The sequence below is a fragment of the Folsomia candida genome, unplaced genomic scaffold, assembly GCF_002217175.1.
Source record: "Folsomia candida strain VU population unplaced genomic scaffold, ASM221717v1 Fcan01_Sc018, whole genome shotgun sequence".
NCBI classification, from domain to species: domain Eukaryota; kingdom Metazoa; phylum Arthropoda; class Collembola; order Entomobryomorpha; family Isotomidae; genus Folsomia; species Folsomia candida.
In genome coordinates this window covers 562530-578619 of record NW_019091210.1, presented here as the reverse complement: position 1 = coordinate 578619, position 16090 = coordinate 562530, and the positions used below count along the sequence as shown (strand labels likewise).

General features: G+C 36.7%; 2 protein-coding genes and 1 long non-coding RNA gene across 6 annotated transcripts; 2 read left to right on the top strand and 1 right to left on the bottom strand.

The window, feature by feature from the left end:
- Positions 1-316: 316 nt before the first annotated feature.
- Positions 317-6019, bottom strand: LOC110857103. 2 transcript variants are annotated; one of them, XR_004836519.1, is made up of 5 exons: positions 5922-6019; positions 3057-3258; positions 2807-2982; positions 516-744; positions 317-454 (listed from the first exon to the last, which is right to left on the bottom strand). It is a non-coding gene; the product is annotated as an uncharacterized LOC110857103 (long non-coding RNA). The 2 variants fall into 2 exon arrangements; XR_002548630.2 differs by lacking the exons at positions 317-454; positions 516-744 and having other exon boundaries at positions 2707-2982.
- A 604-nt stretch (positions 6020-6623) lies between these two features.
- On the top strand, positions 6624-8758 carry LOC110857392 (oocyte zinc finger protein XlCOF26). Of its 3 annotated transcripts, none has more exons than XM_035857576.1 (3): positions 6624-7324; positions 7407-7814; positions 8005-8758. In XM_035857576.1, exons 1-3 carry the CDS (start codon positions 7310-7312, stop codon positions 8392-8394), a joined length of 813 nt encoding a protein of 270 aa, XP_035713469.1. In that variant the 5' UTR covers positions 6624-7309; the 3' UTR covers positions 8395-8758. The 3 variants fall into 3 exon arrangements, with proteins under 3 accessions (XP_035713469.1, XP_035713470.1, XP_021961681.1); XM_035857577.1 differs by having other exon boundaries at positions 6624-7329; positions 7433-7814; XM_022105989.2 differs by having other exon boundaries at positions 6625-7329.
- Positions 8759-10634: 1876 nt separating this feature from the next.
- On the top strand, positions 10635-14809 carry LOC110857391 (oxygen-dependent choline dehydrogenase). The gene is made up of 10 exons (XM_035857882.1): positions 10635-10917; positions 11365-11558; positions 11631-11829; positions 11992-12180; positions 12264-12388; positions 12459-12629; positions 12887-13198; positions 13562-13718; positions 13787-14009; positions 14072-14809. The coding sequence occupies exons 1-10, from the start codon at positions 10764-10766 to the stop codon at positions 14268-14270; spliced, it is 1923 nt and encodes a 640-aa protein (XP_035713775.1). The 5' UTR covers positions 10635-10763; the 3' UTR covers positions 14271-14809.
- Positions 14810-16090: the final 1281 nt, after the last annotated feature.

Genomic DNA, 16090 nt, shown 5'->3' with positions numbered 1-16090 from the left:
ATCTTACGGTTTTCCACCAAAAGTTTTGCTACATGGTAATAATTTAGTAAAAAAAAGATTCGTAAATTATTCAGATATATATTCACTATTTTAATTATTCTAGAGTATGCCTTCGATAATGCTCGACCAACACGTAAAAAGCGATAAATTTCTTCCCACAAAAGTAGAATCCATACCTCCCAGCATTGTGATTTCTTTTATGATTAGCCAAATAGTATTTCGAGTGGCTCTTGTACTCGCATTTGTCGCAGGAATGGATCAGCTCCTCATTCGTCGCATGTTTCGTCTCCACGTGACGCTTCAAACTTCCTGCGGCTGAGAAACTCTTATCACAAAATGTGCACGGATAATCCCTCTGATTTCCATGCACAACTCGGATGTGGCTTTGTAAATAGTTCAAACTTAAGAAGGCCTGTGGGCAGACGTGATAGCGAAATTTTTTCAAATGCGTTGTCTGTAAGATTAATACGCACGTTGGTTATTTTTCAAGCTTATTATACAAGATGCTTATCTACCTCGTGACGTCTCAGGTGTGGCCTCTGGGTAAAACCCCTCCCACAGGTGGTACAATTCTACCGTTTCTCCGTCGTGTGAGTGAGAATGTGTTGGTCAAGGCAAGTCCTAGTTTTGAAGTCTTTCCCGCAAAGTGTACACGGAAATCGGACCGGAATATCGGCATGTTCAGCTTTTACGTGTCTCGTAAGTTGGCGTTTATTCAAGAAGGTTTTCTCACAGCCGAGAAATCTACATGACAAAAGGGGTTGTTCACTGTATACAGTCAATGGAAAAAGTATTGGCAACACCCACGCAAGCTAAATAAAATTGGTTATAACTTTGGCATGCGTTATCAAATTAGCGTGAAACTTTGAACACATTTGATAAATCTAATGTAGTGTTCGATTATAATCGTGTTTCCGATTTAAACCTAGTAAACATAACGCAATCCAAATTTTGACCCTAACTAGTCAGGTACGAACCTGCAAAAAGTATTGGCAACATGTGGCTAAATTAGTTACTCGACACAATTTTCTTAACCGACGATTTCCATCAGCTATCGCCGGTAAAAAAGGTCATATTTTATTTTCTGCTGTTTTATCTCAAAAACCTGCTCAGCGGGTCCGAACTATTCGATTTAGACAGTTTTTAAAATTTCCACGTCCTCGTCCGTCTAATGGTATGGGGGAAAGCACTGCCTTTTTCGACAAAACTTGACAACTTTCTCCCTCGATTGTGAAGCAACCAGTAGGCCCACAGCGGTCAAACTTCGCATGGACAATCCCCGCGGTATGCTTTTGGGTCATCCTGAAGCGCTAGGCCCTACCCGTACTCCTTGACCTCAAAATGACATGAGGTCAAGTTACAAAGTTGGCTCATCCATCACCATTTTTTAAATAGCCCGCATTTCAACAATCCCCGATAGATTTTCTTCACATTTGATAAAAACTGATCAGACTGACTTGTACTATCAGATTCGTTAAGGATTCTTAAATTTTTCCAAGGTCAACAAGTTTTTCGCACAAACGAAAAAGGTCACCAGGCAAAGTCTCACATAACCCCATAAGTGGGGTATCGTTGGAAAGGTCTTGGTGGGAGGATTCAGAATATATATACTTTATTGGGTCTGGGACCACCCCCAGATTTTATAGAGACCGATGAGCAATATCGAGTTTTCCTCAATCTACCGCAATGTTAACTCTCAATCTGCTCCTGTGTAAACGTCTGCATGCACGGAAAACCAAAACTCAATGATACTCACTCGAGATCGGAAGATTTTAGCCCCCAAATCCATGTTGAATTGCAGTACTAACTGTGGGCAAACATATCATTCAATTTTGATGTTCACTAAAAAATTATGCCTTGGGGTTTCAGGCTCCAGTAGCCCGACCGACGAGAGAGTCCCCAAAGCGAACCACCTCAATAAATTGGGATGGGCTAAATATAAGCCTCAATTGACTTCCAATGAATGAAATAAAATCTACTGGTACGACATAGGCATATTTTACTTATTCGGAGCTCATTAATTGGTTCAAGTCTGGCGGATGCCATAAAAGGCTCAGAAATACGAAAACGTTCGTATGGCAGTTTAACAGATAGGAGGATCGATTATGGTTTGGGGTTAAATGACTAGGTGGCGGCGTGTTTACCTGGTCATTATCGATAAAATCATGACCAGGGAGGTCTAATTAATCATTCCAAACGATAATTTGAAATTATTTGATAAAAACCTGATCTGGGGAGGAATTTTATATTCCAAAAATGCAGTGACCCAAAACAGCTACCCCAATTAAGGATGCAAGTTTTTGGAGACCGAAAAGGTTAAGCTTCTTTCGTTGGCTGCACAGTCTCCTGATGTCATTCTGATTATTTGGGCTGCGAAAAGAGAGACCGGTGGGAAACCACTCGATGAAAAACGAGCTTGTCAAAAGTTCGAAACAAGTGTGGCCAACCATATAAAAAAACGTTATAAAGAACCTTGTCGAATCAATTCAACGGCCTATTTATGCTCTTATTGCGTCGAGGGGAGGTGCCGCGTAACATTAGAAGCAGTGTGACGTAATAAAATTGGCGATTCTTTGATTTATGATTTTATAAGTTATAGGGTGCCAATACTTTTTGCGGGTTAATTTTACATATTTTCCAACAAATTATTTAAAAACTGTGTTTATCCAATTTTAATCAATAAAACATGATTATAATCGAAAACTACATTAGATTTGCTAATTGCGTACAAATTTGCATGCTAATTTGATAATGCATGCCAAAGTTATAGGCAATTTTATTTAGCTTGTGTGGGTGTTGCCAATACTTGTTCCATTGACTGTATATTCTTTGTTCCGTGGAAGGCTTCGGTGTGTCTGCGTAAAGCGGTGGAGTCTTAAAACAAGCCGTGACAAGTGGGACAACTTGGTCGTTGCCGTTTGGTGTGAATTCTCCACACCTGTCATGATAAGCCGCGTCTATTTTGCAAATTTTGCTGCAAACCTAGACAAGAAGACAAAAATGGGAAAATTTGGGCTGCAAAATTATTTTTCACTTTTGCAAATTTACACCCTCACCTCACACTTCAGCGTGGCATTGGGATCGTGCGTGACCACGTGTCTGGCCAATACGTCAAAAGTATCAAAAGTTTTTGAGCACTTTGCACATTCCCATTCCTTTCCTGGAATCAGATCCATGTGGATTCCGTTTTGGCTGAGTGTATTTAATTTACGTAGTTTCTCCAAAAATTGATGTGCTTAAACGCCTTTAATTTGGTGTCTGTGAAAAAAATTCGTAATAAATATTCATACAATTTGGTGGCAAGCCACGATTCACACATTTTGGTAGCATTAATTAACGTGGAATGTTTCCAGCAATGCTATATTTATATAACAACAAATGAATTTTGAACTAACAATGCAAGTCTTTTACGTGTACAAGTCAGATCGGGTTGGGACTAATTTTATTTTGTTCACCACAAAAAATAAGCATACCCGTATTTTTTCATTTTTCTTAATGCCCTAATTTGAGCGCGAGGCGCGAATTTTAAAACATTTTTCAGCCAAAACCTCGCTTTTTAAAAATTCTGTAAATTTTCGAATTTTAGCGCGAATCCAAATATTCGAAAACATGTCTCTTCGAAATGACTTACCTAACTTATGAAAAATCCAATTGTCTCGAAATATAAATTTCAAAATTTTTTGCCAGCTTTTGAAATTCATTAAAATTGTAAATTCTTTCAAATTTTGAATTTTTCAAAAAATAATGCGTTTGGATTTTTTATAAGTCAAGTAAGTCATTCTGAAGAGACATGTTTTTGAATTTTTGGATTCACGCTAAAATTCGAAAATTTACATAATTTTTAAAAAGCGAGGTTTTGGCTGAAAAATGTTTTAAAATTCGCGCCTCGCGCTCAAATTAGCGCATTAGGAAAAATGAAAAAATACGGGTACGATTATTTTTTGTGGTGAACAAAATAAAATTAGTCCCAACCCGATCTGACAAGGGACACTCACGACCTGTCGTTTGAGTCCAGGGTACCCACTATGTTTTTCAGAATCTACTAGGACCCCAGATGAAGGATTCATTCATATTTCCGTGTAAAACTCATATTTGGCGCCATGGCGTGGCGCCAAACTTCAAAATTTGCATTTTCGACCAGTTTCAAACCCCCATAACTTTTGCAGTTTATGTCGGATTTTCAAAATTTTATACTTAAAATGATCACAAAAGTCGAAATTTTTGAGAAAAAAATAAAAATAAAAAATTTCTAATTTTTGAAATATTTTTAGCATTTTTTCGACGAACCCCCATTTATAAGAAAATTACGAAATTTTGCGAAAAGTTAAAAGTGATAATTTTGGAAAAAATTTCATTGGATACGAAAGTTGAACTCCTTGTCATGATTTTTGCCAAAAATTTTGAAAATCCGTACAGGTTTTCAAAAGTTATGGCGGTTTCAAAAATAAAAACATGCAAATTTGGCGAATTTGGCGCCACGCCATGGCGCCAAATATGAGTTTTACACGGAAATATGAATGAATCCTTCATCTGGGGTCCTAGTAGATTCTGAAAAACATAGTGGGTACCCTGGACTCAAACGACAGGTCGTGAGTGTCCCTTGTGAGTTGTACACGTAAAACACTTGTATTGTAAGTAGATATGTAAATACCAAAGGGAGGGCAGCCTGGTGGATACGAATTTGGCCTTGAATAACCCCGGAACGGTTTGTCGTAGCGGGTCAAAATTTTGAACAGAAGAGCATGTTATCCTCAGATAGTTGTGTGCAAAAATTCAACTCTCTACTTTCAAAAATGCCTCCCCCACAGCCCCCAGAAGTTTAGACACTCATTTCAACTTTTTCCAAACTCCGTCTACAAAATTCGGTCCCCACAGAAAGATTTTGTTTTCATCTATCCGAACTCAAACAAGTCGATTTGACTTATATCAGGGGATTGTATAGGTATTTCACTATTCGAAATGATTTTTATCCCCAATCTAGGTGCAAGGTCATTTGCATAATCTTGGGTCAACTTTGCCGTCTGGGAGGACGCTCCGTCATGATGAAAAATCACCTTAATTATTATTTTACCGTGCAAATTAGGAAAATTGTATTCTAAAAGTGGTTTCAGTACAAGGTCCACATAATACTTCGAAGATTCCTTCACTTTTTGGGGGACTTTGATAAGTGGGAGGACACCACGACAGGACATTGCACCCACGACCATCAACTGTTTAAAAAAGTTCTCCTCACTGAAAAGCACCAAATTTCTTGAATTTTTTCGGCATTTGTCGTGTAGTAAGCTCTTCGAACCCAATTAGTAACTTGTAGGGAAAATAGTTCTTCGTCAATTGTCACCAATAGCTCACTTCTATTCCTCAACAGAATATTCAAATAAAATTTTTTGCAAACACGGGCGAGATTTTTTCTGGAACTATTCGAAATAACTGTCTCAGCTTCTGGGGGATGTGGGGCAGGCATTTTTCAAAGTAGAAGGCTGAAATTTTACACACAACTATCTGAGGATAACATGCTCGTCTGTTCAAAATTTTGACCCGCTACGACAAACCGTTCCGGGGTTATTCAAGGTCAAATTCGTATCCAACAGGCCGCCCTCCCTTTGGTATGGGTATTTAGTAGGGTTGCCGCGGGTAACGGGTCGGGTACCCGTTACCCGCATATGAATTTCCATAAGGGAGGTGGTTATATCCAGGCAAAGGTATCTTGATAGCATAAATGGTTCAATATTCTCACTAATTTCAATAATAGCTTGTCATAATTTATAGTTACAGCATCATCTTTTCCACTACTTACGAATGAAGCCACACAACTTGGACAATTCCATTTTTTAGAAATTAGAATATTTAAATAAGATTGATTGGAAATAGAAATGTTACACTTATTGTATTGTAAGTAGATATGTAAATATTTAGTTTCTTACCGTGTATGATTGCTTAATTATTTATTGCTAATGTGTTGTTTAAGAGTAATAGAGCACGTAGAAGTAAATCGAATAAACATGTTAATGTTGGGTTCGTGTGGAAAAGGTTGCGTTTTATCGACCATAACAACGAGTGAAAACTTGACAAATTCCTGGATAAAAATAGCCAACCATCCTGTGCGGATCATACATAAATCCTGCCATCTATTTTGAATTTTGGATAGAGTTTCGCCAACGGGTTCAAAGATTCAATCACGGCGTGCTATTTATTTTACATATAATGCACTTGAAAAAATGGACTAAAGAGATTTCGAAACTATGTATAGGTATGTTACAGATTTTCCATTTTCCATTCCTAGCGAGCGTAACGTGTTTAAGTGCAAGTTTTATTATTTCCGCAATTATGACAAATACAAATTCTGCTAAAGTTTCTCAAAAGTAAAACAAACGAATAACAAATAAATGAAAATAAAACACAATCTCCATTACTTAAATATTTCGAAATTTTAGGCAAATGTGTAATAACACAAGGTGCATAAATAAATATTTATTTCCTATTTGATATTACTGGCATAAGCATAAATTCGATCACAAAATCACACAAAATTTGGGAGGAATTTCCAGGAATTTTATTTTCAATCCGTTCCACCACGACTACGATAAACTGTCTAAGTAGACAGTTGAAGTACTTCAACCATTTTCGACCCTTCTCAATTCCAGTCGTGTTCACATTAAACCACGAACTGGCACCAAGTAACTCGCTGCCATCCGAACTTTAAGCATCTATATAATTTTCTCATACTAAGCCAATTAATAATTTCAAATAACTTTGTTTAATTAAGTTAAAAATTCAACAGTCCTTACCTAACACCTACATAAGTACATACATTCGTTAGATAAATATTTATATTTTACGCCTCATATAAACCGTTGCAAACGAACAGAAACACTTACCCAGCGTCAAAGCGATTGAAATTTCCTGTAATTTTACACCCCATCTGACAATTAAGTACGTACGCGTTGTTTTTTACATTGACACTGCGGTTACCACAGTGCGGTAAATTAATAATTAAATTGTAAACAATTTACATATTTACATAATCAATATTGCCATTGTTAAAAATTCCTGGAACAGCGTTTCATGCAGGTGGATGCTTTTAAAATGTGTGAATTGTTGACAAAACTAATGTGTGAATAGTAGTGAATTTTCTCTTACGGACAATAAATTGAACTCGTTTAAGGACACCAGTCTTTTACGAATAAAAGTCTGCAAACTCAACAGAGAAATATGGATCTAAAGCCAGACAAGAAGTGGGATTGTTCAAAGGGCTCAAAAGCGTTTAAAAGTAATTACGAGTTGACTGACCACCTGGTAATGAACGCTCCCGATGCTAACGTCAAATGTGAGGTGCGAGGTGTAGATACTTGAAAAGCTGAATTCATTTAATTTGAAAATCCATATTTTCCCACTTCTGTATTATCTAGGTTTGTAACAAAGTTTTTAAAAACAGACGCAACTTATCTGCTCACCTGAGGAGACTTCACAGCAATCGGAAACGACCAAGTTGTGACACTTGTCACCGAGAGTTATCCACCCCTGCGAATTTACGGCGACATATTGACTCCTTTCACAGCGCGAGCGAAGCACATCGCTTCCTTTGCACATTTCCCGGATGTGAGAAAACTTACCAGCACATCCGTAGTCTTTTGCATCACGTGAGAATTGAACACGCCGAAAATGCGGTCCGTCATTCGTGCAAGCTTTGCGGAAAGGACTTCAAAACTAGGCCTGAACTTGAGCAACACATTCCCACTCACACGACGGAGAAGCCGTACAATTGTGCCACTTGTGGGAAGAGTTTCGCCCACAGGGGAACCATGAAGGGTCACGAGGTAAATACATATGTGCGCATATTGTGAGAAAAAATATTGACTGGAAAATATTTTAGCGTGATGGATTGGACTTGAATTTCGCAAGGTTAATCAAATAGGGACGTGTTTTTGGCGGGCAGAAATTCCATCGCGCTTAAATATTTTCTAATCAATAGGTGAAAAACTACCCATTGGTATATTAATTTTACAGAAGACGCATTTGGAAAAATCCGCCCGAAAAGTGCTGCAATGTCACGTCTGTCCTCAGACCTTCATCAGCAAGGAAGGGCTACGTCTCCACATCCGAGTTGTGCATGAAAATCAGAAGAATTATCCGTGTACATTGTGTGACAAGAGATTTTCCAAGTCATCAAACTTGAAGGGTCACGTGGAGGCGAGGCATGCCACGAATAAAGAACTGGTCCATTCCTGCGACAAATGCGAGTACAAAAGCCACTCGAAACAATATTTGGCCGTACATACAATACGTCATGATGCGCCGAGGTATGGATGTTACTTTTGTGGGAAGAAATTATTCACTTCTCGCGAGTTGGTTAGTCATTTTCGAGTTCATACTTTAGAAATGTTAAAATGTATTTAAATAAGTGTGTAATGTAATAACCTTCCAAGCATTTCCGACTTAATAGTTCAGTTGTAATACTTTTATTGTATTTATTTATTTATGCAGTGAGGATTTCAATAATTTACGAATTTTTATTATATTTTCTAAAATTTGGCAAAACTTTTTTTTGTAGAAAACGATGAGAAATTTTTCTGTCATAACTGAGCATGCTCTCTAGATTTCACTATACATGTATGTATTTCAATACGAAATATGTAAGTTTGTTGTGAATGGGCCCACTTGAGCTTACGAAGATTATATGTACATACATACACAAAATTAAAAACTACCCGTTTTATGGGACTGATTATTTTAATTAATAAACAGAGAGGTTTTAAGCAGATTCTGACTAATTTTGTCCTTTTTCAGCATATGTGTGCATAGTGATAATAAACCGTTTCCAACGAAATAAATTAAATTAAATATGTAACACAACTGCCACATCGTTTCCGTTGTGCATATGTCGCCTTACTCTAATTAACGTCTAAAATGGTCGTGACGAATCCATTTCAATTGTAGATATTCCGCCAAGAAATCACTCTAGATGCATGCATGCCAACAATAATGGCAATATCAGCTTAACTGATCAGTTTTTCACAATCCGAAATAACATCAAACAATTAATCAAAAATTATTTAGTGCAATGACCTTATATCAGAAGTTATTCACCTCATCGCACTTTTTTGGAGGACGTCAAGTAATGACATGGGAAACCGTTGACGCTCAAATATTAAAGGAGACCTTGAAGGATGCATATATGTGCGACATTAAGAGTAAAATTGACCAATAGGAAACCTTTGTTTGGTCTTCCCCTTTGGCATCGCACAGAAATCAGAAAATTCTATCTGCACACTCTTAGAAATCCAGTATTAAAATAATACCAAGTGGTATTCATATATGAATGACTCCACCAAAGTGGTATTTATCTGTAATACCGTGTAACAGCTTGGTATTAAAGTTTTACAGTATCGGAGCAAATTTTTTATGGATCGGTATAATTTTAGTACCAAGCGGTAACAGCTTTAATATCGAGAAATCAATATCTACCAGCGTGACTATACCCACCAGATTTTTAACAGTGAACGTGGATATTTTCACTGATATATGTAAGTTATTATTCGGACCAGCAGCACAGCGAGCAGACAAATGTGCAGTGGGTTTCTTTGCTTCCCGTAAGATTTGACATGGAGGTTCACTCACGAATGGCCTCACTAATCTCATTATGTCAAACCAATTGGAAGCAAACAAATACCTTGCACATTTGTCTGCTCTTACGGGATCCGGATAATATATAATATAAATATCGATATTCGCATGCACCAATTTTTTTCCTTGTATGTCTAAAGTACTAAATCCGTACGACGACCTCGACAGTTAAATATGTAGTGTGGTACATAAGTATGTATTGTTTCTAATTTAATTCTCCATTCACAAGGTGCACTGGGTACCTTGTGACAATTAGGAATTACAAATTAGGTGGCATTTAATTACTTAAATACACAAATCCACATATTACGTAAGTTCTTAACAGACAAGTAGCTCATTTTATATGGGGTGGGTGGGCATATTTAAAGATGCAATACTTTTACGTAACTACAATGAAACTTTTATGTAACTATACATATGCTTACAAATTTCGTAAAAAATATACGCATTATAAGTATTGTACGCCATTTACACAATTATCAGAGAGCGGATATATATTTACGAAAAGTCCGGAAATGTGTATTTCATACCTATGCATGAAAAATGCCAAAATATTTATGGAACACACACATATAGGTATGTATCTAAATATGCATCCACAAAAAAAAAGAATTTTAATTAATTGTCTGGAGTTTTATGTTCAGATTTAATTTCTTTGAACAAAAAATTGGCTCAAGCCTTTGAAATATGTGTACATACTTACATATTTTTTTAATATTCATAATATTTACTCAGTTTTCACATAATGGAGAAATATTTCTATACATTTATACATATATCGGAAATATTCAAAAAATATTTTCAATTTGCTATCGACAAGAGTAGCGGCCCACGTCTACAAAGTTTTGCTATTGCATGTTGGTTGGAAATAAAATGGAAAAGTCGAAAATAAATACATATCCGCTCTCTGTTTACTAGACATGAATATGTATTTCCGTAGGTTTTATATAAATAAGGTGTTATTTTCCTCAGGTGTAGAACACGCCAGAATTACCAAACACGTTGACCAAATTTCAGGACAATCTGTTTGACACGAGCGGTATAAATACATACATACGTAGGCCAAGGGAAGTCTTCAGTTACCCTTGACCTAACCTTGTCTTGTTCAAGTTTACGTATTAATTTGGTTGCCAGTAATAATCATGGGTAACCTTTCTCTCTTTGTGCTGACTTCGATTTCGTTAATGATAAAGCAATATGTCGAGCAATATCGGAAAGACGACTTGGACATGACTCTGGCGGAGCTGGAACCAGACATGAGTCTCCCAAGGATACAAACGTACGACTTTATAATCGGTAAGAGCAACTGTATACTTTGGATTAGGAGGAGAAATTGGTGACAACAAGGATGCGTAATCCCAAAAGCTTCGATGGATTACGGATTAATTCATTAAAATTTTGTTGGGATTACGGGATTGAGATTAATTTGCTTGGTCGGCTGAAGTTTGAAATATATCTTGGATTATAGACTACGGATTATTTTCGAATTACAGAAAATGGTGCGTTGTAGCAACTAAAAACACATAATTGCTTCTCAAAATATGATTAAAACATTTAAAAATTAGATAACATCCAAACTTACAAATCCTAGTTTGAACATATGAAAGATTTCCAGCTTTTAAGCACAAATAGTAGAAACTCCGAAAATGTAATCCAATAAATAATCCTATAATGTAATCCGTAATCTTATTATATATTCCAACAACCAGACATATGCCTGCATTTTAGTACTCTAATTTACAGTAGGCGCTGGTGCAGCGGGATGCCTTCTCGCGGGCAGGCTCTCCCAATATTTCAGGGTTTTACTGCTAGAAACGGGCGGAAATCCACCTCCCGCTGTGAATACTTTCGTCTGGACAAATCAATTTATTATCGATCCTGCTATCAATTACCAATTCCAGTCCAAACAGCAACACTTTTCATTGGAAAATGGCGGGGTGCTCAAAAATTTTAGAAATTTTTTCATCCTTTCTGAACTTGGTTAATTTTGTTTTCGATTTATTTATTAGGTGTTAAACATCACACATGGGAGAATGATGGGCGGCTCGGGATCGCATAACAACAATTACTACAATCGTGGCTCTCCACACGACTACGATCAATTTGCAAGCATTACGCAAGACCCGAGTTGGAGTTATCTAAATGTTATCCACCATTTTAAAAGACTTGAAAGTTTTAGTGGACTTTTAATCAATGAAGATCAAAGAGGTTGTTAAAAACTTTTCACTCTGGGAACGTCCATATGTACATTACGTCATAAAAAAACGCGGATTTTTAAACCACCCGCTCACCACTTCCCTACTCATGTTAAACTCAATACGAGTAAGACAGGCTACTCAAAACCAATTACCCACCTTTTTGATGACGTAGTATGCGGACGTTCCCTAGATTTTTGGCAAAGAAATAAAAAAGTAAGCAATAACATACAATTAGATTTTTACGGTACGAATGGACCCATTTCTGTTACTACGTCGCACGGACCAACGCTTGGACTTTGGCTAGCGGCCGGCAGGGAATTAGGATTTCAGACGGCAGATACAAACGCGTTCCAGATTGAGGGTGAATATTTATTTGGCTTCCATAATTTTCAAATTTTTGGAATTGTTTTATGAAATTCTGCAATTTTTGAAATATAACCTCAGCCTTCTCCCCAGTGATGTTATCGACTAAGAATTCTTTACGTGCTAGTTCCTACACCGCTTTTATTCAAGGGGTTGAAAAGACCAGGCCTAATTTGAGAGTGCTGCGATATTCTCAAGTTCAAAAGGTATACATTCCATAGATTCTAATTATGCATAATCTTATTTAACAACGAATTTGATTTTAAACTGCGTAAGATTCTAATTGATGAAAACAAAGTCGCGTACGGTGTAACATATTTGCGACACGGAATTCCACAAATTGCTCACGCTTCGAAAGAAGTTATCGTTTCTGCGGGAGCCATACTTTCGCCAATAATGCTCATGAAATCCGGCATCGGCCCTTCACAAACTCTCCGCGCCGCCAATGTAAATATTTATTTTAAACCGTCAAATTGTCTAAAGCTTAAATATAAAACACGTTTAAAAATAATGTTACCCCTTTCAAGACTAAATTAACAAAGTTAATCTTAAATTACGTAAACGATACCACGATAAATCCACAGTTGACAGTAACGTTAACTTGATAAACCATAAATTGTTCTCATAATTTGGAATTGAGACTGCATTTAATTTAGAAAAGGGTAACATTATTTTTAAGAGTGTGCTTAAATCTATTCACATAGATCCCAATCGTCCAAGATCTCCCCGGAGTGGGCCAAAATCTCCTGGATCATGCCGACATACATTTCAAATTTCAGATTCAAAACCCCTCCGCCGCCCAAACCCTTTATCCATTCTTCACAGAATCTGGCATGCAAGATGAACTTATCAAGTTCCAAGCTCCTATAAAAACGGGAGCGTTTAGCACGGAAAATGTGCATCAAGCGTTTATCGTCTCGTCTCGTGCGAAACGAGACAATGAAGGGAATTGGCCTGATTATCATTTGTTTTTTCAAATGAATGATCTAGCCGGACTTGCGATAAATGCAACCCAGGTATGTTTACCATAGAGCTGGATATTTAAATAGGTAGAGTTATGTATATTAGAGCAAAGCTGGACACAGTTTTATATTGTGACAGTAATCTACTGCCAACTCCTAGCTTTTAGCTTTCAAAAGAATTGGAAAGTAAGCTTAAAGCTGACATTCTTGAACTGGGTGCGAACTGCATGTCCCAGGTGGAACACTTTCTACTACGAGGTTTTATTTATAGCGAATCAAACAGGAGATACGAAAGTTAGCAAATTATTTCTGAAGTAAAATTGTTTCATAAACATTATCCTTTATTTGTTCACGTGTGGGACTAGGTATGCAAATTCTTCTTGAGTTCCCTTAATGATTATTTGGATTGTATTGCAGATCAGGATGCGCGTAGAATTTGGGAGACCAAAATCACGAGGGTGTGTCTTTCTGAATACAGAAGCGTATGCTGCGGGGGAAGTGGACGATGAGAAATTGGTCAGCCTTGACTTGGGGATATTTACGGATCCCACTGATATCGATGTTCTCCTCGAGGGTGGGTCGTATTTTACAAAATTGATTGTAACAAAATGTGACAGTTGCTAACATTCTGGTCAACGTTAGGCATTCGCCTGGTTTTCAGTATTAGCAAAACCGGAGCATTTCAACCGTTGGATTTGAGGTATAAACCCGAAGTTCCAGAGGCCTGTAAATTTTATCCTTTTGACTCGGACGACTACTGGAAGTGCTACATCATGCAGACATCAAGCACATCGTTTCATATGTCGGGAACTTGTGTAATGGGCAGAAGAGATGATCCACTCGCCGTGGTCGACTCGGAATTAAAGTTAGTTAAAAATTCGAACACTATTGATAATTTGTACATATTTGCAAAATTGTCTTTTACAGGGTGCGTGGAGTCTCACGATTACGCGTCGTTGATGCCAGCGTTCTTCCAACTTCGACGAACGGAAATCCGAATGCTCCCACGCAACTTGCCGCTGAGAAAACGGCGTGCCTCATGCTTCGGGATTATCTGGATCCAAATAGCGATCCCAATATGTGTCCGTTAGATAATCCTGCGTTTTTTACGTCATTTCATGAGTAGTGGCCCTGGTTGCAAACTAGTAAATATCTAGATAAATAATTACTAAATAAGTACTAAACTCAAATGGAATAGGAAACCAGGTGATAAAAGTTTAAAATTAAGTAGTTTTAAAATCTTGATTAAATTTATTTTAAATGTACAATTTAACTTTATATTTCGTAATAAATTGTAACATGTACATAGTTCCCGCATATGAGTTTGCTCTTTGAATTATGGCCAAAATCTTGCAGAGGTCCGGTTTTTTAATTGTCGCTGATTTACACATTGTGCTTATTAAGGTGCTACAAAAGCTTTCAAAAAATATTAAGATTTGGTTAAATGGCGAGAAAATTTACGAAAAACACCCTTGGAATTTTTTAGCTACATATGTATGTACATCTTGTGAAAAGAAAACATGTGAAATTTTATAACTCTGTAGAATTCTGGAGCAAAACGTCACACGGTTAATAACTTAATAAAACGTTCATTCATTCATCCCAAACTCCATTCATTGGGGACGCTTCACTCTTAAAAATAATGTTACCTTTTTAAAAAGTACTCTGAATTTTATATTAAGTACACCGTACAAAATCCAAAGTAAATTTTGCAGTAAAATTTGTACTCTTTATCTTATCTGTTAACATTACTCCGGACTTAGTACTTTTTCTTACTATAAATAGTATCTGGAGTATATATACCTACTTACTTTTCAAATGATACTATTTTTAAGATTGTATAGTACATACATATTAGCATTAATACATAGGTTATATTTATTACAGCTTACCGGAAATCGGCCCTCCTCTGCATTAAACCCTTTTTCTATTTCTAGTTCAGGATGATACATAACAGGGCATGCAGTTTTTAGTAGTTATTTTTGTCCATTAAATAAAAAGGCACTGCTAAAGTTCATTGCCCCACATTTACATAAAAGCGACCAGCAGAATAAATTCCTACTCGACCCTCATTGAAATAACGTTATTAGCTCACCCTGCGTAGCACGAGAGCTATTGAATTCCTCCTGTCCGTCCGTCCGTCCGTCTGTATGTTAACGACCTTTTTGCATCAATTGATGCTAATTAATGTGTCCCTGGTCAATTTTTTCATAAATTAATAGCATCGTTGGTATCTGACAATTGGAAACACCAATTGATGCGAAAGAATTGGGAGACTTGATGCATAGCGCACCAATAATGCATACTAGTCGGCGGATGTTATCAGACAATTTTGACATAAATTTTTCAAAATTATCGTTGATTGTTGGTAGGTAATTCTGTACCAGTGATGCCCAATGTTTGGACTGTCCTCGATGAATAATAATTATTGATCTATTTTGTTTAATTTATCTGTACCATTGGTGCAATATTGCATAAAAATTATTGATCTACTTTGTTGGATTTTTTTGCACCATTGGTGCATAATTGCATAAAAATTATGTATCTATTTTGTTGCATTTTTCTGCACCTTTGGGGCAAGTTATAACCAAGTCATTATTACAGGTTGAGCTACTTCTAACGTTACTACGGTTTATTAACATTTTAAGAATATTTCCAAACGCTGAGTCCAAGTTGTGCAGCATGGAGGGCAACAGTCATTTAATTTTCTATCTCCCTGAGGTAATTTTCTGCCTAATTTAGAAACGTATTTATCTTAATGATTGATCATTAAGAAATATCAAACTCTTAACAATGATTTATCCCTTTGAAAAGTACCTAAACGCACTTTGAACTCTAAATTGATTAAAGCAGTCATACAAAATCCAGAGTAACGTTACCTTGATAAAGAAAAAAGTTTAGCCTGGATTTAGTAAAGCTAACTTAATATAGAGTTCATGGTGCTTT